Source organism: Amblyomma mixtum, chromosome 2 (genome assembly GCF_055824585.1).
Source record: "Amblyomma mixtum isolate Tamu chromosome 2, ASM5582458v1, whole genome shotgun sequence".
Taxonomy (NCBI): Eukaryota; Metazoa; Arthropoda; class Arachnida; order Ixodida; family Ixodidae; genus Amblyomma; species Amblyomma mixtum.
Genome location: NC_143013.1, coordinates 284,527,091 through 284,549,801, shown reverse-complemented (window position 1 = coordinate 284,549,801; position 22,711 = coordinate 284,527,091). Strand labels below are relative to the sequence as shown.

Genomic DNA, 22,711 nt, shown 5'->3' with positions numbered 1-22,711 from the left:
TTTCATACGTCTTCATTGCAGAGTCTGATAAATTACTGCACTTAAATGTCAGTTTGCATCACTGCTCTACTCCACTAACTTCGTGTGATCGAGGGGCACTTGCCTTCCATAGGACACATGGAGTCAGCTTTGTTGATTAACACTACGTCTACGTAGCTCAGCTGTAGCCGCTCCAGCGATGCCTGTAGACCTGTCGAGGATTAAGTCAACAAATTACTTTCCGCGGCACCATTGGCACATTTTTTCATTTGGGGTTCAAGCAGTGCTGCCAGGGGCTCCGCAATGTAAAAGTATCAGTAACATTCTTGAGCACGCCAGTAATACCAGTACGACCAGTACGACCAGTAAAGCCAGTCCTACCAACGCAAGCCGCTGCGCACGAAATTTGGGTTCAGCCGATGAACGGCAAAAGTACCGCACTACCGCGGCGGGATTGAATGAATGAATGAATGAATGAATGAATGAATGAATGAATGAATGAATGAATGAATGAATGAATGATGGAGGCGAAGCACCAGACGCCCGTGCACTGTGCGATGTCAGTGCACTTTAAAGAGCCCTCTCTGGTCGAAATTTATCCGGAGCCTTCCACTACGGCGCCTCTTCTCTTTTCCTTCTTTCGCTCCCACCTTCTTTCCTTCTCTCAAGGCGCAGTTGAGGTGTCCACAGAGAAGCGAGACAGTGCGCCATTTTATTTTCTCAAAGCAATTTTTTTTTCTTGCTTGGGGCCATCTGACAGGCCGACTGCTTTGACAATAGAGCCCCGTCTTAGTGGCTGGTTCTTGCCAGCCACTTAGAGTTTTTTGCATAACACAGAACGGCTTAAGCGTTGTCAATTTTTACAGAGACCGCGTCGTTTCCTGTCGAAGCCGCCTTATAAATTGGTTTTGAGGAAAGGGAACACGGCGGACACCTTCAACCACACCGTGTTGGAAGAGGTGAAAGAGTGATTGAAAGAAGGAAGGTAGAAAGAGGTGCCGCAGGGGAGGGCTCTGGAATAGTTTCAGCCACCTGGGTTTTTTTGACGTGTGCTGAGATCGTACAGCTCCCGTGCGCCTTATGCGTTTCGCCTCCATCGAAACGCTGTGTGTGCGTACATATAGCATATAGTATAGTGACGCGTTGCCCAATGAGCCAACCGAAAATAGAAAACGAAATAACCCGCAACTTTAATACCCGCTAATTTCAGTGTGTGGACAAACCTTCTTCTCAAGTTGTAAGCCCTGAAGAATGTATTCAGAAGTTCTCGCTTGTTGCATGCTCAGGGTCTCACCTTCGATAATGGCTTTCCTAGAGAGCCCTCGTTCGGAGTCAGACCTTGAAAAAGCAGTAAAGAATAATTACATCCATGTACACAAAACAGCGTGTCGTCTGTGCCTGAATGCATGCTGAGCTGACAGGGCGGCTAATAAACGAATTTCTTGTTTGCTGCAGTGATGTTAGCCTCGAATGTAGCGCATCAAATACTTTAGAATGAAAGAAAAAATACACAAGGAAAGGAAGTGAGAAAATAACAGAGAAGGATAACAGTGAAAGAAAGGTGTCCTAAAGCAATTACCAGTGTCTCGCTCGACCGCTATTGCGTCGTAGGAAAAAAAAGAACGATAGAAACATGTCCAAGATATCACAAAATGTTCGGTCGTTTTTATGCGAAGCATACTACTTTAGCTACCACTTCAGCCCTTCACCGTGGTTATGCGCCTCCAAATCACGTGATACATGACGTCACACCACGTGACACGATGACGTCACGACAGTAGAGAAACGGGGGCCCACCTCGCGCCGTCGCTGTGGTTGTGCGCCTCCAAATCACGTGATACATGACGTCACACCACGTGACACGATGACGTCACGACAGTGGAGAAACGGGGGCCCACCTCGCGCCGTCGCTGTGGTTGTGCGCCTCCAAATCACGTGATACATGACGTCACACCACGTGACACGATGACGTCACGACAGTGGAGAAACGGGGGCCCACCTCGCGCCGTCGCTGTGGTTGTGCGCCTCCAAATTACGCGACACGATGATGCTTCGCATTCTCCAGGCTTAACCAAGTTAAGCCTCAGCCTTTTTTTTTTCTTGACGAGATTTTTTCTAGTTTATTAGTGTTCTTCTGCAGGAGTGTAGTTTTTCCTGTAGTACTTCTTCTGTAGTTTGTAGTTCTGTAGTGCTTTTCTGTAGAACGCACACAAATTCTTTATATATATCTACTTCAACAATTCTCGGGTAGCGCTGCATGCGGTATCCAATATTGTTTCACTAGCTATGAGCAAGCGACAGGTGCACAGCACTAAGGACATGCGACTAAGCAACCAATATCTTTCTCCTTTTTCTTTCCAAGATAAAAGTGTTATATCATCATAAAGAAATTCCTCACGCAACACGTTTCACGAGTGGCTCATCGTCACTTACTTCGTCGCCCAGAACAACTTCGTCGTTACCACGTACGAGGATCGCCTGGGAAGAAAATAACGCCAGGTAAACAAAGGAGTACACAGTAATTATCACATTGGCTTCAACAACAACTGGAACAGTTTCAAGCGCACAACTTCTAGCGTTGTTTTTAGCTTCCTAGTGAGACGTAGCTCGTCAATAAATTTGCCCTGCCCGTGTACGTCAAAGAAGAACCGCTGTAAAATTCGCGAACGACTCGGCATTATAGTGCTGCGGAAGCGCTTCAACTTCTCTCTTCAGAGTAACTTCAACTTTCCTTCAGAGTAAACTCGCAGGTTCCTCTTTGTACAGCATATGCTGAGTACAACAGACGTTCTTTTGCATTTTGAAAAAAAAAAAAAAAAAGGAGAAAGAAGGCTATAGAAAGTGAAAGAGAACTTTATTCGTCTCTTTTAAAAACTGCTCAGTATAAAACTGACGAATTTTTCACCCTTTCCAGACCTACTCTGCACCTTTGAACTTCTCTCTCGCCCGCTGTCTCGATCCACCTTTAGGTCAGTCGGAGACTCGCAGAGCGCGTTGTCGGTTGCACAGTGCAGCTCGCCCTACACGGCCGCGCATCAAGGTCGTCCTTTGTTAATGAATTCACCTCCCCATCCGAAAGCAGCAGGTGCGCTCTATTCCAAGCCCCGCTCGCTCTAGCGGCGAACGGCGGCAGGCATTTCTATTCTCGCGGCGTCGGAACGACCGCGCGCCCGATCCGTCTTGGTTTGTCTCCCTCGGCCGGCAACGAGGAACGCCCGCCACGCCGCGCCTTCATTAGAGACACAGTCGGCGGCAGTCATCTCACCGCGGGCCAGCATGTCGAAGGGGAGGACCGCAGCTTCGGCTTTGTTAGAAAGAGAGCACGCCAGGCGCGCGTTGCATAAATCAGACGAGAAGAGCATTGCGCTGCTGAGAAAGAGCGAAATTAGCAGGGACGCGAGTTCCGGACTCCTTGGGTGGCGGCGTTGAGAACTCGGAGCGGGTTATCCGGTGTCGCGCGAAGCGTAATGGCTGTTCCTCGTAATCGGCATCTCCGGGTACTCGCGTTAGGGTTAACGGGCTTTTCCTTTCTTCGTCATAACCTAACCGAACCTAACTAACAGGCTTGAGGTTAACGTTAATGTTGAGGTCGTTGTTAGCTTAAGGGGGGGGGGGGGGGGGGGTTGGCCTGACGTTTATTTCTGCCGGCGAATGCTGCAGTGTAGCGATGCATTAAAGGGACATTTACTCTTGGTTCTTTAAAAATTGATTCTTTGGCTTTTTCTTCCTATGTTCACGTTTGTCCGGAAGCAAAAGACGCATTTATGGCTGAGAAAAATTGAATTTAAAAATATTCCCGCCACCAGTCGATTCAAACTCGTTTTCTGGCGCTTTTCTAGCTTAATAAAATATCCATTTTCCGTGAGAGTGGTCTCTTTGTGATTGCACCACATTACCCAGTCGACACAGGCCAATTTAAATTCGTCCTTAGTGTCCCTGTAGACAATAGGTTTGTGGCAGAGTCCTGTGACTTGTCTGATCTCTGCCACCTGACACAAAAGCACCTACAAGAGTCTCCCATTGCCGCTGTCACCATCTGATCGGACATCTAATGCGACAATTCTTCCGAAGCCGTTGGGTTTACCCTCGATGATGTTTTTACTCTTATGAACACTTTAAATCTAAGCCGGAGCTTCACACATGCGACAGAATTATTCTTGAAGGCGAAGGTGATCGAAGGTGGGTGAATGGGGTTGGCGCTTTTGGAGGGTGTAGTTGGGGAGGATAGGTGGTTCGATTGTGGCGATGGGTGAGTGAGAAGCCCCTATACTGTAAACACGAAATGAGTAAAAAAGGGAATAAGCTGTCTTCTAGCGCCCTCTCTTTTATGAAATGGAGGGAGAGGAGAGTTTTGCTCTCTTTTTTACTCCCATATAAGCGTATTTGTGTATAGAATAAGCCTAGGTGTGTGGGATAGGGACGTGGTCTTCTGGTGCTTATGAAGGACAGCTTGCTTTGTCACCATGTGTTGGAACCTGATTTCATCGTGGGTTTCTCGTTTCACTGCTGTATGCGCTTCTAATGGGTGATCCTCGTGGAGGGTGGAGGAAGGTGTTTGTTGATGGGTGGCATTTCTGGAAGGTAGAGCTGGGTGGATGCGCAGGTGGATCGAGGGTGCACTGTAAACATGATTACCCTTACATGAGAGTAAAATGGGAGTAGGCTGTTCTCTAGCTCACTTTCTTTTATAAAAGGGAACGCCCTTTCTGTTTAGAGTGTGGCGGTGGCTGCGTGTGCAGCATTCTATCTAGAGGGCTGCAGAGGGGAGGGTGTCTAGTGGGTGGTATTTCTATAAAGCTGCGGTTTACTCTACGAGGTTGACGCTGACATTTTCGCTCTGTGAAACTGGTACTGCTCCCGCGGTAAAAAAAAAAAAAAGAGAGAGGGTAGGAGGAAGGGGGATCGGTACTCGTGCAAAAGCTACGAATATCTAGCACGACTCCGCTCGTATCGAGAACAATCGGTGCTCTTTTAATGCGAGGACGAGCGAAAGAAGCGCTCCCCGCTGCATTATGCTCGCTCAGCGCGAACAGAGCGTGCAGCTTCACGAGAGCCGGCACCGTTGCATGCAGTCGCTTCGGGAAAACAATGGAGTCGAGTGAGAACCCCGGCCGCTTGGAGCCCCGCCAGGGAGAGGAGGAAAACGAGAATGAGGGGAAGGGGAGTAAGAGAGGGGAGAGGCCACCCACCTCCAGCGCTTCTTCTTGAGCACCTTGCCAAGAACCACCTCCGCCCTGTAAACACAAACAACAGGCGGGCGCTTTTGCACTCTTCCCCTGCTCCCTCACTTTCTCGCCACAGGGGCGAGGGAGAGTTTTGTTTTCTTTCATATTAATATCTTTTATGTTTTTCTTTTAGGCATCTTTCTCGTCTCCGAGACGCCTCCTTCTTCGCAGGCGCGGACAACGGCATCCATTGTGCGAAACCGGGAAGCGCGGCGCGGGACAGAAAAGGGAGGGCGTGTATAGAGGGAGGGTTCGCAATTTACGGGCAAGAAGAGGAGGGGGGGGGGGGGGGGGGGAAGAAATGCCGCGAAATTAAGGCGCTGGCGTGAGCAGCATCGCCGTGCAGCCGGGCGCATGCATGCTTGCGCTTCAGACACGCGGCGGTCTGGAAGAGCAGATTTTTTTTCTTTTTTTTTAGCATTACAGACGGTTGCGTAATGCGGTGATAGACATTGTAACGACGCGAGTGCTAATTATCAGTATATTTTTTTTTACACTAGAACGAAAACTGTTGAAAATAGAATATTTGCGGCGCTTGCGTTATATAGTAGGATACAACTTTAAAAAAAAAAACAGCACTTGTTAACGCTGAGTCACGGTCCGAGCCATCCTGTATTACTCCGCTAGCCAACCACAACAGTAAACGAAATCAGCTTTTTTAATGTTTGAGTTTACTAAACAAGCCAGGTATCAGAATTCTAGAGCTTATATATATATTTTTTCTTCTTTGCGATTAGCTTCTTGTTTAGGCAACAAGAAAAGTTTTAGCACCGGACTACTTTTTCGTAGCGGAAGAATTCTGTGCGGCTGTCCCGAATGTGGGCGGAGCTTCACTATAGACAAGTTGTATCCGACTATAGAAAAGGTATCGAGGCGCGTCATTTTCGCCCGCATTGGTAATGGATTTGCGCCGACAGTGACGCTGTGCAATAAAGTCTTAGCAGGGCTAAGGACATCAAGTGTAGCAGACTTTTGTTTGCGTACGCCAGTTTTACCGGCAAGTAGCGGATGTAGAAAAACTTATTTTACGAAGTATGCGTGATATTTTGGGGCATCAGCATAAGGATAGTCCTCCGTATGGGGCAATTAAGGAAGTTAAAGCAACACAAGACACCGAAAAAAGAAGAGTAGTATTTAGGCTTTTCATTTGTTTCATAGGTCGAACGTAGCAGTCATAACGGATGTGGAAACACGACAAGAGAGAGGAACAGGAGGAGGAGGAGGAGACAAGAGAGAAATGACGTACTTCCCTGCGGCGTAGATGTCAGCCGTGTCGAAGACGTTGATGCCATTTTCGAATGCCGCCGTCACGATATCCTCGGCCACCTGCGAAGGCCCGATGGGAGCAATTCAACAGCAGCAACAACGACGGGGACAGGTTGGCCAATTTGTCCAGCTTTTTTGAAAGTTATGCAATCTTAGATTTTTGAATCTTGTGCGATAACGAAAGAAAAAAAAAATGTGGCTTCTGACGTGTTCTGTTTTCGATTTTTTTTTTCTTTTTTGACAACTGCAATGAGCAGCCGTTTTCCATCGGTGCCTTGTAATAAAGGCGTGCGAAGCACAGTGCCAAAAAAAAAAAATGTATCCAAAATAATAACAGGATATTTTACGTTCTTGGAAGGAAAGAAGCAAGGTTCCTGTAGCTCTGCGTTACCGTAGGCACAAAGATAGAGGGTTGACCCACTATTGGATGTTCGGTCGGTTACAATATTCAGAAATAGAATCAGAATGTAAGCGTGTAGAAAAAGTTCTCGTCTTTTTAACCAAGTCTGAGACCGCCAATCATTACATCGTTATGGCCGGTGGTATTATAAATACCGGGACATACCCCCGAACAACGCACACGGCATGATAAGCAGCACAGAATGCGTTTAAAAAGCAATTCTTCGTTGGACGTTTCCGTCCCAAACAATTCGATAAAGGAGAAAACCTTAGTGATAAGAACGGACACGCAGTGAAACGACGCCCGGCTGCGATATCTCACCTCTTCTGATATTAGTGAGCCGAATGTCACCCACGTCCCTGAAAAAAGAAAAAAAAAAGCACTTCAATCACTCTGTGATACAAAGTCGAGAAAGCCGATCGGCTGCCATGGAGATCCCGGGTGTTTTATCCAAATATTCAAAAAGTTTTACTGCAGCGAGTATATCACTTAAATAATGCGCGTCCATTGCATGGACCCTGGCTGCACCGTATAAATTGAAAATGCAAACCCGCTTACCTAGCCCAATATTTGATATGCGTAGTCCCGATTTTCCAAGGTTTCTGCGCCGAAAAAGAAAGAGAGAGAACAGATATAAGCGCGCCGATCGATACATAACGAACAAGATTTTTGTACCGTTTTGTTTTTACGGTTTTACAGGAGCCTCCAGGAAATTGGCACAAGTGCAGCAAGCGGAATGATAAACAAAGCGACATCAAATCCTAACAGCCGGCTACTTAGACGAAGTTGGACAAACAGGGGTGCATTTAATTAATTCTGTAGAAATTCAGAGAAGCGGTTACAATGCCTCAAAATTCAGATATGTATATTAGTGTTGCGCGCTGCATACAAAAAACACAGTGTACGTAGCACCTTCATAAACTGGAGCTCTGCAAACTCATCGGTAACCCTGATGTATGCTACCTTCCTTGAACAAACCTTCAACTTTATTTAATTTTTTTTGAAAATTTCAATCGAAGTAATTAAGACCACGAGGTCAAAAAGCGAACGTCGGTGTTATTGTTGTATCCCATTCCTCATGTTCATAACGGCTGAGTATTTATCCCATAAGTCGTCTCCCCAAACCATTCACTCAGGTTGCGAGCGGCATCACACTTGTTGTCCTAGAGTGAGTAAAAGTATTATTTCTCATTATAAGTTGAATTAGGTTAGTGGTCAAAAAAAAAAACAACGGCTCAACTGTTTCCATCCTGCGCCTACCACGGCCGCCTTGTACCCACTTTCTAACCTTCATGATCACTCTAGTTCCTTGATGCATACTACTTCACTTCTTTCTCCTCCGTACTCTCTTCATTCCTCTAACTTATGACCGGTCTTATGTATTAAGTATTGTGTAGCCTGTCTATGCCCTTGCTGCTAGCATGTTCCATTTTGCCCTTTAATCTGGGCTGGCTTTCAAATGTTGTCGTTGCGCCTGTAAATTTTGCCTTTCATTGTGAACACAAGGCAGTTTAATCGTGGATATTCAAGCTAAATTTATTTCGTACGCATCGTAACGACATTTCAGTCCCCTCGTGTACCGTCTTCTGCCGTTAGGAATGGAATTGCTTAGCTCCATAACGACTGCTCCAAAGTCTCTACCCCAACGGATTTCTCGACTGAACAGCGCATCACGGCCTTTGCATACCAAACAATTCTGGGAAAAGCATTTTTCAACGAGAAAGAGTTTGTGAACGATATTTTTTCATGTAGTGCAAGATTTTACTATAAAAATTAATATATAGGCAGATCTCCCGTCGGCACGCTTACATTCATTTTGCTGTTAATGTTTTTGCTATCGTAAAAAACCGTTTCCCAGTGGTTTCATATGGCAGTCCTAAATGCTCGATGCGATCGAGCGATGGTAATACTTGAAAAGAAAGATTTTGCTACTCATCAGAAGAATGGACCATTACCTTCAATGTTTCGATTACAGTACCTTATTATACAGTACCTGTTTCCATTACAGTACCTGTTACCACTTCGAGTTATTGATCAATTCGCTCTCGCCCTACAACAAGCATGTCGTCCCGGTTAGCTCAATTGGTAGAGCGACTGCTCCGGTGAAGCGGTGGTCCTGGGTTCGAACCCCAGACCAGGACGAATTTTTCTTTAACTACGAAGTTTCTGAGAAAGCTGTATAGCTTTCCTTTGTGCCGTATGGCTGCGTTCGGGTGGATTTCAGTGAGTAATTCCTCTCTTATTACAGCACTTTACAATATTCCAACGCTAAGCATTTTTGTCCAAGAATGCTGGACATGGAAGACCCGATCACTGCCCACCCACCCACCTGTAGCGGATGGCTGGCGGTGCGAACATGGAAACCTGCCGCGTTGGTGGCTGGCTGGCCAGCACGGAGCTGCCGCTGGACAGCGTCCCTTCGTCCAGGCACTCCAGGCTCGCCATGGGAGCGCGGCAGCTGCGGAGAGGAGGCACGCCACTAATGTGAACACTTGCGTCGACTATCCGCCCTCCTATGGTCATCGCGCCCATCATCGAGGCTGAAGCTGATAACGTGGCAAAATCTGTTAGCTTAATTATCTCCGAGATCGGGCCGTTTTATACACGCGTTGAAGGGTCTCAACACTTGAGCGAAGTTTTGCCCTAAAGAGTGCGTTCTGTGGACCGCCGATTTGTTTCCAAAACTTCCAGTATTTGGAACAGCGGTAAACCGTCGGCTTCCTTCGCAGGGTCTTATCATCGACTCCATCTCTAATTCTTCCCTTTTAAGGGCAACTGCAACACTTTTTTGAGAATTTAGTGATATTCAAGTATTCAAATTTACGTAGGCTGTAGGTAAAGCATGCCAAGTGTTTTTGCACTAGCATTTAAAATAGTGACGTAATCGACGATTGAATTTTGCGCTTCTCCTCAATGCACCAGAGGAGTGCAGAGAAGTTTAGTGTGACGTCACGGAAGGTATGATTTCAAATTACCACTGTCGTCAGCCACACCCTGCCCTAACTCGTAAGGCGCTGCCAAACAACTCTCGACAGGGTTTTCCTTCAGTGGCGTTGGATTTTTTCCTTCAAAGCAGGCGTTTGTGCATTGGAAATGTACCGATACCTTCGACGACGTCATCATGCGCCCCCCACTTGGCATTGTGCGTTGCAAAGAAGCTTAAAGGGCGTCCGGATTTTAATTGGCGATTACTTCACTATTTCAAACGCTAGCCCAGAAAGACTTCGCAATGCTTTACCTGCAAGTTTTACACATTCGACCCTTTTAAGCTTGTTGATTTCCCTTTAACGTCGACATCCTCGCTGAATACATTACCCTGTAAAGCATGCTTTTTTGCAGTCACATCAACTGTGTGGCAAAGCACTGGGCAAAATAAAAGGCAAATAAGTTTCTAAATATGATTTCATCTTCCATGAATATGTGAAGTACATGCTAGTAAATTTTAATAACTGCTTCCACATTGGATTACTACTATAAGTGTAGCGAGAAGCAGAATGTTATGCCCACTGCCAGGCATTAGCGGCACCGGCTTTCTTGCTCGCAGAGTAAGGCCATCGTAGACTTTACAGGCTGTGCGTGGACATCATACTTGAGAGTCAATAAATTCTATGGGAGCCGACGATAGTGATGCCGCTGGTGCACACAGCGCAGTAAACAGTTTTAACAAGGTGTGGATGACCACACCAAAGCGAGAGAGAGAAAAAAATAAACGAAGGCCCTCACTTGTTCTGGATGAGCGCATTGGTGAGGTTGTGCTCGCTCTTGACACTCATGCAGTCCGAGTCGAGGGCCACGTACTGCTTGCCCAGCTTGGACGTGCTCAGCGCCGAATCAGCGTGCACGTCGCCCACCAGGCTCGGAGACTCTGGGGAAGGAAAAAATGAATTGGTCGTTTTTCTCATCGGCTGGCTCCCATGCGATGTTTCACTGTAAGACAAGTTTTTTCAACGCTATGTTCAGTTAACACTGAGGGCCAATTGGAGCAGACGTGTATCGATAACGATATTCGAACGACAAGGAGATCGTCCTCATCGAAAACGAAGCTCTTATAAGCTAGAAAAGACTGCGAAACTGAATATAAGTGTCCTCACCATTAGCTGATTTCGCAAGTAAACTTCGTGCGTAGATATCGAATTTTATGCCTGGATCTCAGAGGCTATGTTACACCACCATTCACTTAAGAACGGCGGCAACCACTCCTTCTCGGTATGAACATCACGGGTTTTAATCTAGTTGCGCGAAATTTTTGAAATCCAATTTTTTCAGCAATGAATGGGTCTTTTGCAGCCGGGCAAACGCTTACATGCCCAGAAAAAACCAGGTAACCAATTTTATCCAAGAACAATAATTAGGTAAAGTTGTTCTTAATGTCCTTTTGAGGAAGGTGTGCGAGTTTCTTCATCTTGAAGAAATAATATATGTTGAAGAAATAATAAAGATAACTGCTCCGCATCCAACATCCAGCCTTTATGAGTGCGCCCTTTCTCAAGCCCGTATGTTCCTTTTGACTCAAAACATATTACAGTTTAAGAATACGAGGACTGCATCGGTTAGGGGAAAAGGGGTATAACGGGGCCCCAGTGCGCGTGCGAAGAACAGTAACTAGAGGGGCGTTATTATTCTGCGCATACCTACTCGCGCCCTCCTATTACCCCCTCTCTCTAACTCTCGTAGTTATATCGCTGTCAAAAATATTGTATTGCCCACTAGCTTCCAGTTTTGTGAGCTCTAAATTCCGGCCTATTCCGAGACCGCCAAAATACTCTAAGGACATACGGGCTGTTTTTCAGCATGGACCACTACGGAGAATGGGCGTGCAAAATTCCGCTTTTTTATTAATAGTTTTTTTTCCCACTACTTTCTCGGACACGGTGACCCGGATAACGGGGTGCGGCATTTTCCTCAACCCGGTGCTTTATTTATACATTTTTCTTTTCTTGCTGGCAGCAAGTGCTGTCGAGAAGACTATTCAAACAGCGTGTCTTTGTATTCAAGCAAAGGAATACAGAGTTAGCGACGAGCACATCAAATTTTGGGGCGTACATAAATCAGTCGAGCTTCAATTTTTTATCGTTGCATGCCATCTCCTTTCGCTCACTACACTCTAGGGTCCGGCATCTTGAGAGTCATTCTTCTCCTCCATACGGCTTCCCTTCCGCCCCGCCCTTTTCTTGCACTCTCCCAGCCTCATTTCCACATAAATGGTGTCCGGTTTAGCCGAGAGATTGAGTTACAGGCGCTGCACAAACACGTACGCATAGTAGCGTACAATGACATAAAGCTGGACAGCTTATGCACACCCGTCTGTGGTACCCTTTCATAGGCAATGGGTCGTGAGAATGGCTCTGCAGCAGTTAGTAGAGTATACACGCTAGGGCAGCGGCCTAGTCCTTCGGTCGTCTCTATCTCCGGTATATACGAACGGGTCAGCCTAGACACAGTTTACCCCTTGAACACGCGTTACTACAAGTTGCCTGCGCCTCTGCGCAAGTCACAGAGCCTTGAAAGCGTATACTTCTGCCAGCGCGTATAGCTGCACGTTCGGCTTACGTTGTGGGCGATTATTTCGTCCCTTTACGCAAGCTTTGTCTTGATCTCCTCCGGTGATATATGGAAATAAAGCGCTAACATTGGTAATACTGTCGAAGCCTCGTTATAACGAAACAGTTTATGATGGTTGTAACGAAGGATTTACGATTCTGCTTGGAAGCTCAGTCAATACGGCCTATAACGAACTAATTGCTGGGTCCCTTCAACTTCGTTATAACGAGTTTGGACTGTGTATGTCACGATTCAGAAGTCGCGTCAAAAACGTCGGAGCTAAACGACTGCAATGTGACACAAAGAAAAGATCGGACGTCTCCTCGCTTCGAGATTTGGAGAAACCTAGGCTTCAATTGCAACAACGTTTATGAAAAGTTAATGGTATAGTGGATATTGTATGCACGTCGCGTTTAGCTGCAAACTTTGTTGTAAGTCGCAAAAATCGATAGCGTTTAAATTACATAACGCGAGTGTCGAAACGTCATGATTATCCTGCGCTTCAAAAATGTCTTCCTCGTCTTATCAAGATATTAAATGAGTCAGGGGCGAAACTAGCTTGAACGCACATGGCCTCCGGCAAAAGTCATTCGCTGTGATAAATACATAATCACGCTATGCTGTATGCGTACATCAGCTGAAAAACTAGGGGATACTAGAACACATGGTGCGGCTCATATTAACATTATTCGTAGAGACTTGGAGATACAGCAGCACACTGCACACCCAGATGTATAGTTTTGCCCGGATTAGAAGATCGACAACGTATAAAATCATCAAAGTTGCGAGCAGGAAGAACGAAGACGCATGTTTTTTCTGGTTTGTATACTAGCGCAGTAACGTAAGCCAGCCCCTCGTTCTACTTAATGTTATTTATTTAGCATATCGTTCTAACACAGCCGTGAATGAAGCTGGTTGCCTTCAGCGTCATACTGCCTCATCTAACAAACTTTGAAAAGCCAGCTCAGCAGGCACAAACGAACTGATTAGGCTCATAATCAATAAGTAGCGTACTTAATCATTTCAGTGAAACGTGCAATCTGCGAAACTTGAACAAACGAGAAAAAGATTAAATAAACATAGATCAGTTTCAAATCATTCGACTGTATTGCAGAGCAGCCAACCTACACTTCCGTGTAAACAAGGCTTGCTGTTATAAATACTTAAACCAGCATGTTTTCACTCAGTTTCCAGGAAGAAGAAATAGTCCGGCAAATATTCATGAAACCTCTCGCATCGTTGCAGTAGAGCGAAGGATTCTCATGGGCATACATCCCTAAAATACTCAATAATTCGGAGTGGTCGTGTTGTCAGACGACGGGATACTGCCTTTCCTTAAGCCTTTTCTCCGTGGCTAAGCCATACACATAAACCCGCTTCCATCAAGCAACAACATAGGAATCTCGTATTAAAACGGTTTAGATTTAAAATCAAAACACTAGAGGGAATCCGATGACTCTAACTTCCCTATAAAATTTAGCTGTCAGTCTCGAACACAAGTTCTGTCATGCGTTTAAGGACGAAAAAAGCAGAAAATAAAAGGGAAAACACGCGATAGAGAAACCGGGAAATTCATCCCTCTGCCCCGAATCTGCCCCCTCGCATCCATAATACAGCAATGAGCGAGCGCCCCGGTTACTATAGGCGTGGCGTTGGCACGGGGTGGCAAGGATCAGCTCCGGTGTCCGGTAAACAAATAGGCGGCCTCCATAAATGATGGCACACTCGCGCGGCGCCCCAACGCGCCCGCGAAACTAGCGGCAATGCAGTACGTGCTTCTGCAGGCTTCGGACAGGCTTAGCTGTGCTGCTTGACGCACGCATGAAGATATATATAAAGCTCCGAGGGGATTCGCGTTGTGTTTGAAAAACGTGGGTCCTTTTGCAGGCTGCGCGGAAGCGCGGATGTCTGCACCAAATGCTGGCTCGTGTCACACATTGTTTTTTGCGTACGAACGCCGCGTGGTGTGAACGTAATGCAACTAAACGCAGAATTAAATCCTGCATGTTTTTCCTGGTACTGTAGTTTGCAATGTGCAAAGCTTATTTTGAGAGGCGACAAATTTTAGTTATAGGACGGCACTGACGAAGAACACGCGCTGAGTAGTTACGCTGCTGAAAAATATAAGATATAAGTTTCGAAATTACGTTAGTTTTTAAGGAAAAAAGTAGTCAATGGCTGTCTAATTGAACTAAGTAAGCGTCTATCTCCTGTTTGAGTTTGCAACGTACCATGGCCAATTCGGCATGCGTGGGTATGTGTCATTCCACCAAAGGCCAACAAAGAAAGACAAAAATCATAATAGTGAGTATTTGGTATTTGTGTAAGTAAAATGTAGACTTGCGTGACAGGTGACCGGCTGGATAAGGTATAGCGCAATAAACGAATTAAAAAAAAAAAGTTGCAGGGTTTTACCGTAGTCAAACGGAGTAGACGCACGAAAGCATGTGTTGTTTCTTCTGTTTTTCTTTCTCGCATCTGCATGTGCATGCAACCGCGTTTCTCGCTATTCGTCTTCACACCCTCTCTCCACTCGGCGGTCTCTGGCGCGACGCCCTCCTCCCATTGGCTACAGCTGGCGCGACGCACTCCTCCCATTGGGTACAGCTGGCGCGACGCACTCCTCCCATTGGCTACCGCTGGCGCGACGCACTCCTCCCATTGGCTACCGCTGACGCGACGCACTCCTCCCATTGGCTACAGCTGGCGCGACGCTCCTCCGAACTAGCAAAAGCCCATGTCATTTAGTCTCATCCGCAATGCTTACGGCTGTCTGTGGATCCACTAAAGACGACCGGCATCATTGTTCTTGCAAAGGTAATCCCTGAACAAACACCTGCCTTTTTTTCGAGGTGCGCATTTATACCGTACATCGCAGCGTGTAACACTTTGAACAATTTCAATGGACTAAAATTTTCTTAAACAAAATCTTGCTGCCATGTGTTTTGAAGGTTCCCTCGTCGCATGTTAAAACGAACGGGTCGTCGGAGATTATCTTATTACGCAGACAATCATTCCTCCCCCCCCCCACCCTCCATCCCCCCCCCCCCCCCACCCCAACCCGGGATAGGACATGTATTACGCACCTTTCAATAAAGAATAATACTCTTGCCAAGAAATGTAAGCGTCTTTCAAGCATTGTTCGCTGCATACGAACAATGAATGATATTTCAATTTTTTTTCAGCCCAACAGCTAAGCATGTAAGACTGCGTCGAGACGCGTGTGAAAGGCCAGTGTGCAGAACGCTGCATTTCATTTTGCAACTGCACAAAGCTGCAAGAGGAGTGAGGTTTAGCATACGAATGCGCACCATGTCCTTAAATGCAACCGATAGTTTCGAGCGACGCCCAAATTGCATCGTAAAGGCGTTTGAAAAACTGCTGTAATAAACCTTTCAAAGTGCATAGAAAATAAGTAGCGACGGAGCACAATCATCGCCTCTATGTTGTTTTAGGTGCTGAATTTTGGGTAAAAACTTGGGAGAATAAGTAGGCGGCTCATAGGCATAGGCAATACATTCACTTAGCTTTATGTACCGCTAAGCACATTTTGATTCAAGACGGCGAAACTCCGTCTCGATTTCATTGGAATTCAACGCACTTTGTACTCCTGACAAAAAGGCCGCCAACAGCAGCTCTAACATAGCGTACAGCTGTAACATAGCGTAACGGAGCACTAACAAATTTGTATCGCGCTGTACTTATAAAAGTATAGTGTGGGTTTCTTTCTTTCTTTCTTTCTTTCTTTCTTTATTTCTTTCTTTCTTTCTTTCTTTCTTTCTTTCTTTCTTTCTTTCTTTCTTTCTTTCTTTCTTTCTTTCTTTCTTTCTTTCTTTCTTTCTTTCTCTCTTTCTTTCTTTCTTTCTTTCTCTCTTTCTTTCTTTCTTTCTTTCTTTCCTTCCTTCCTTCCTTCTTTCTTTCTTCCTTTCTTCCTCTTTTTCTTTCTTTCTTTCTTTCTTCCTTTCTTTCTCTCTTTCTTTCTTTCTTTCTTTCTTTTCCCTGCCTCGATGTTGTGAGGACCCGGGCAAACAAGTGACAGCGTGATCCTAAACAAACGCCAGCGCTTACACTGCAGCATTTCAGCCAGCCGCGGACCGGAAACTTGTTTCTACAGATAAAAAGGGAGAAAAATAGGTACAGAAGGTGCGAGGCTACGGGGAATCCCGGAGGCAGCTCCGAAGAGCGAAGCACCGCTTCCACTTAAAGCGTCAAGAATAAGACCGAAGCGGGTTCCTCCCACCCTGCATCCTTTACACAAGCCGGTTGCTGTTGCTGCTTCTGCTGCTACAGAGTCCCATGTTTAGCAAAGCCGAGTGGGCGAGGAGGTGAAAGTAAGGCTGAGAGAAAAAACAAAAGATCATAGGTCTTTCTGTAGTCAAGTCAACAACGTTCCCCCGAGCTTCACATCCTCACGCTGTCAACGAACGTAAGCACCGACGACTCTGCGGTTTCGGTATTCGAAGCCCGGATTTCAAGATTTCTGTTAGAAAACTCGGAAACGAGGAAACAAACACAAACGCATTTGTAGCCCATAGCCTTAGGATGAGACAGGAAACAGCAAATAAACTTAAGTGAGCTAAGGGAGCTTTTCACGCCATGACCCTTCCTTGCAACGTAAGGTTATCTATAAGGCTAATATTAAGTGGTAACAGTTCTTTGACGGATTCGAGTGCTTTGTGCGAGTATTCGGCTCACTTAACTCTTCTTCTGTCCAACGAGCGCTTTTAAGAACCCTTGCCTTCGGCCGAAGTCAAAATTCAGTGTGAGTAAGGGACCCTTCTGTATACACTCTATCTAGATGAGTATCCTCGCTACAACCATGAGTAGTTTCTGTCATTGCACACTGTTTTACTCGGCTTTTTTTTTTTTCCAAGGAAAAGATGGAGTTCAAATTCCAGCCGTCGTCACTACGCAGCCGAGTGTTGTGCGTCTTGACATCTCTGAGACTTGTATACCTTGAAGCTGTTCACAAGATTCAGAAACGGCGTCTTCCTCTTAGTAAAACTGTGACTTCCATACAGACAAATAAAATGCCGAAAATGACGCTTGTCTCAGTTTTAAAAAGAGGTGTATTAGCCTGGAGGATGACTGCGCAATGTGCACTCATTTATTTGTCGCTTAGTGGCGGGAGTGTTGAGTATATGCGAGTAAATGATACCCCAGCTCAAATCAAGAGGTAAACGAACTTTCTCACGACAGATAGTGCACAGAACAGACAAGCCATCGTGCCAGAGTGCATGCCAGCTTAAGTAAAGCCGAGCCCGTGTGAGTCACGTGGGAACTTGAAAGTTAAGGTTAAACAATTGTTTGAGAGGCAGAACAAAGCTGACTGGATATCATTGAAAGAGGCCTTCGTCTCGCAGCGTACTCAAATCGCCTCGCGGTGGTGACGACGATACTGATGATGATAATGGGCAAGGAATACACTGCCCGCGAGAGGTAAAAAAATAACAAAACAAACCTGCTAGGCCAGACGCAATAAGTGAGTGATAAAGGAGTAATTACTCATTGACATCCGCCCAATCTACTCCACCTCCAAATCTACTCCACCTTGAGGGATTCCCCTAAACATTTGACCATTGAGTGAGTGAGTGAGTGAGTGAGTGAGTGAGTGAGTGAGTGAGTGAGTGAGTGAGTGAGTGAGTGAGTGAGTGAGTGAGTGAGTGAGTGAGTGAGTGAGTGAGTGAGTGAGTGAGTGAGTGTCAATGAGCGCATAAGTGAAGAATCTAGTGAACGATTCCCCACGAATAAGTGAACCGATGATTGAGTATTGAAACTAGGGATTTAAAGGTGCACTGAAGAGGAATCTGAACTCGTCTTTTTGCCGCGGGAAATCAATCTACACGCTCTGAGCATTCTTAGAAACTTCGATTTATTCACCTGTGTGGCCGATTTCCCTAATTAAATCGAATTAATGTCCGGCTGCCGCCTTTTTTTTTTTGAATTCTCCCTCGTACGGTGGGCGGAGTCGACCAACGCGCGGAGTGCCTATCACCCAGTCCCGTGGCGGCTTGCCGCTCTGCCATCGCCGGAGTAATACGTAGTAATACGCAGAAGCAAATAGTCCGCGCGTATTTTTATTTGTGCGGGCTTATTTTGCGGCTATATTATCTGCGAATGAAACTATTTATTCACGGAACCTAAAAAACAACATAAAGCGAAAGCAAAGCCTCCACGGAGCTGGCTGAAAGGCACTCCACGCGTTGGTCGACTCCGCCCACCGTACGAGGGAGAATTCAAAAATAAAGGCGGGAGCCGGACGTTAATTCGATTTAATTAGGGAAATCGGCCACAGAGGGCAGTAAGTCGAGGTTTCTAAGAATGCTCGGAACGTGTAGATCGAGTTCCCGCGGCAAAAAGGCGAGTTCAGATTCCTCTTCAGTGCACCTTTAAGAAGAGTTAATTGCGTCAGCGATCGAATGGATGAACCGACAAGCAAAAGTCGGTGACAGAATCTGATGATAACCATGTGAGCGAGCGAGTGCCTGCGCGCATGAGAGACAAAGTTAGAGCGCACATGAATGCTTGATCCAGCGACAAATGAAGCCCAGCGAAGGGTTGAGGAGTCGCATCGGGTACAATGCCGGTTGCTTTGCTCACCCAAGTCAAGCAAGCAGCTCTGCGACCGCACTGTTCAGCTTTGCAGTGCAGCGTTAAATATACACACGACGACAGCGCCCGGCTCTCCTCCTTTCCCCCAAGCCTTTGTTCTTGAGCTGACTCAACAAAACTGGGCGGGGCCCAAACAAAATGCAAGGAGGAAAAGAAGAGAACAGACTGAGCCAAGAACAAAGCAGTGGAGCACCGGCGTTGGCAAACCGGTCTGGTCGCTGCCGCCGTTGTTGTCGGTGTTGTAGCGAAGGTGAGAGCGGAAACGGTGTGTCTTCTTTTGTCCCATCGCTTGCGTCATCGCCGTCAACCGGAGCAAACACCTTCGGCACAGAGTGCAGTAGAGGGGATGCAGGTGGGGGAGTGTGAGGCAAAAAATAGGGGAGACGGAGAAAAGAGGGCGGCTTCGCATTAGACGCCGGTCGCGCGTTACCTTGGCTCTAAAATAAACGGCGGCAGGGCATCGGGGTGCTCCTCTGTGCCAGTGTTTGGGGGGAGACCACGGGCTCGAGGAGGTTGGTTGTAACGCCTGGGCTGACGCGCAACCGAGCGCTTGTGGAAGAGGCTGGCCCGCGCGTCCTCGGACGTCGGAGGGAGGAGGAGGAAGCGGTGGGAAAGGGGAATCATCCTCGGCACTGAGAGTGAATCACGCGTCGGCGTCACGCCAGCTGCGGTCGTGACCGTGGGTCCGCACTTTGTTTTGCTTCGAAACAGATCGCGTGGAACAAGTTGAAAATTTTTCTTTCTGCCTAGTGATGAGCAAGTGAGGAGAGCTGTAGGGAGAGATTGTTGCAGAACGCAGGAAGCAGCACGAAAACACAGGGTGTGTGTTCATTTCAGCAAAAACGGGAATTGGTTTAACTACCTCGCATATTTCGGTGGACGCACGAACCGCGTCGTAAGGAAAGGGATAAAGGCGGGAGTGAAAGAAGAAAGGAAGAAAGAGGTGCCGTAGTGGAGGTCTCCGGAATAATTTCGACCACCTGGGGATCTTTATCGTGCAATGACATCGCAGAGAACACGTGTGTGGAGTTGAGACGTACGTTATGCTGTGATTCTTTTTTAGAGGTTTACCTACTAAAGCGTTTCCCGTCTCCGCGTAGCAATAGTCGTGGTCATGACGATGGATGGTCCTGACGGCGACTACTGCGAAGTGACCATTTGGTCACGTGATCGTGTAACCACATCGTGCTTATAGTCCATACTTCGCATTAACTTCGCCGTCTCATCTGATGACGGCAAAGTTAGCGCAACGCGAGGGATGACCACGCGGCGCGAAGGGGGCGAAGCAAAGCAGGGCACTTCTTCACACCCACCTTAGCTTCGTCCGAGGCTGTAACGATGCGCCGAAGTCGCCTGTCTGGTACCCCAGGACGCTCAAATTCGGGCCAGTGCATTTCTCACATCGTAAAACACTCGTTGTAAGCCTACCAAAGCAGAAACACCACGATCATACACTTATGCGCACAATATGGGTAAACTAGCGCTGATCATACTCGTAACTAATGGCATAATCCCCATTTAATGCTTAGTGCGATAACATTAAGGTTCCCACTCCGCCGAAAAGTCTTTGTCTCTTCGTCTGTCTCGTCCCTTCCGCGACCTAGAAGAGCTGGGTGCTAACCGCCTGGGTGGCAGATGGGCCACCCTAGGTCACGTGACCTGGTGGCGTCATCACAAGCTGCCCAGCGGATTGTGAGCAAACTTCCCACCGTGGCAGGTGACAGCTCAGTTAATGACTGGTCGCAAGAGCAACCTGATCTCACAAGCCCCACAGGCGGCAGCATCTACTATTGCAGGCCATCTCAGGTCAATGGCGCGCCGCTTAACCGCCACTGCGCCATGAGTGGTATGAGGACCCCAGTGATCTATGAATGTGAAAAATGACCAATTCTACTGCTATGCACGCCTCAAATGAGGCAACATCACGGCGACTTACATCATATGATATATCAACCAAGATATAGTTCATATCAAGCGAAACCTCAGAATGTCAAGATAAACCATGCAAACAGGGCTAACCGCGCTAGCACACGATAATTCGTGTTTAGCCCTAAGCTTAACTTTCCGCGATTTTTTTCCTCAGTGCAGGCACTTGCAGCAAAGAGCAAATGACTATCTCGCATGAATACACTATAGCTTCTTTCTTCTTTCTTTCTTTTTATTTCAAAGTACACATGTAATTACATGAAGACACTCAAGGATCCTTAGCCAGAGGCTAGTCATGGATCCCAAAATGAATACAAATAAGTCTACTGACGATTCAGGAGGGAAAAAAAAAACAAAAAAAACACACACACACTGTCGGTGTAGAATGAAACAATTGCAATGCAAAATACAATATAAAATACAATACAAAATACAATACAAAATACAGACTGAAACACTATCGTATGACATTCATATAACCAAATAAAAAATAAATGTCACTCTACATTCAGATTGCCACGTTCAATAGATTAGTAGTATTATGCCACGCCACAGATGCATATAGTGTCGCTTCACTGAGACGATTGTGTTTGAAGGAAAAAATTCTTCAGTGCTCTAAATGTATTAGGTGAAGATATGACTGACCTTGGGATAGCATTCCAAATTTTGACACCAGAAAAACGGAGACATCGATGACCATAATGATTGTTAGATATTGGAAGCAAGAACTTTCCATGAGCGGCTGAGCGAGAACTGGACGGTGGGGCCTTGTATGAAACTAAAGGAAAGGTGCTAGGGTTGCAGATAACATTTTTTACAAAAATTGCTAAACGATAGTTTCTTAGGTTAGTTAGTGGCATAATGTTATTTTGTTTAAATAAAGGCAGTGATGGAGTTCTAGGTGCAACAAAATTGATCATTCTAAGAGCCCTTTTTTGCAGCCTTACCACGGGTTCAATATACGATGGATACGTAAGGCCCCAGGCCTCAATACAGTATGTTAGCTGCGACTGAAACAAACTGAAATATAATGTTTTTAGCGTATTACTCTGAAAATATTTAGATGCTTTCGCTAATGTATAACAAGAGTACGACAGCTTTTTACACAGGGCATCAATGTGCTGATGCCAGTTGAAATCTTTATCCACAATCACTCCCAAGTATGTGATTGCGTCAACTTGCTGCAACTCATCAGCTCCAATATGCAAGCTGCAGGGTAACATGCACGCAGACTTATGCGATGATTTGAAAGTAATATATTTCGTTTTTTCAGTGTTCAGGGATAGACGGTTAGATTCTTGAGTGTTTGAAGATTTCCTTACTTACTCTCACCAGGCCTTTAGCAGACTGGCACTACAGAAACGCATTCGATGCAGCAAGTATAAATATAGGAAACGACGTGCATTAGAATCGATATTCACTACTGCATGGCTTCTAACAGCCTAGATCGACCACCTATAGAAAAGTGTCCGCTCATCTTCTGAGCTCCAGTGCCGTTTTGATTGAGACGTGCGACAACACGAAGCACAGTGTTGAGAGCGTGACGTGATATGCTAAGTTAATCAGGTTCTGCGGCAGTAGCCAGACAGTGTTATCGGAGCACCTTGGCAAAGGAACCGCAACGTGGTTAGGTACGCGAGCCTAGCTTAAGACGTCCTGGGTTGGTACGACAAACCGCGTGAGCCCTCTACAAAATGTCGCAGCTCTCAGTTTAAATCTGCATGGTTTGAAGACAGGTTATTTGTTATAGAGCAATTTCTAT

At 46.3% G+C, this 22,711-nt stretch overlaps 1 protein-coding gene across 1 annotated transcript in view; it reads right to left on the bottom strand.

Moving 5' to 3' along the window:
* The window catches only part of LOC149364313 (voltage-gated potassium channel subunit beta-2-like), a 58,227-nt gene that overhangs the window by 5,134 nt on the left and 30,382 nt on the right, over positions 1–22,711 (bottom strand). The window contains exons 2-10 of the mRNA XM_089574253.1: positions 10,594–10,735; positions 9,200–9,328; positions 7,429–7,472; positions 7,192–7,229; positions 6,451–6,530; positions 5,169–5,213; positions 2,413–2,457; positions 1,274–1,317; positions 104–190 (exon numbers count right to left, since the gene is read on the bottom strand). Coding sequence (XP_089430379.1) covers positions 104–190; positions 1,274–1,317; positions 2,413–2,457; positions 5,169–5,213; positions 6,451–6,530; positions 7,192–7,229; positions 7,429–7,472; positions 9,200–9,328; positions 10,594–10,735 — 654 coding nt within the window. The remainder of the gene's footprint in view (positions 1–103; positions 191–1,273; positions 1,318–2,412; positions 2,458–5,168; positions 5,214–6,450; positions 6,531–7,191; positions 7,230–7,428; positions 7,473–9,199; positions 9,329–10,593; positions 10,736–22,711) is intronic.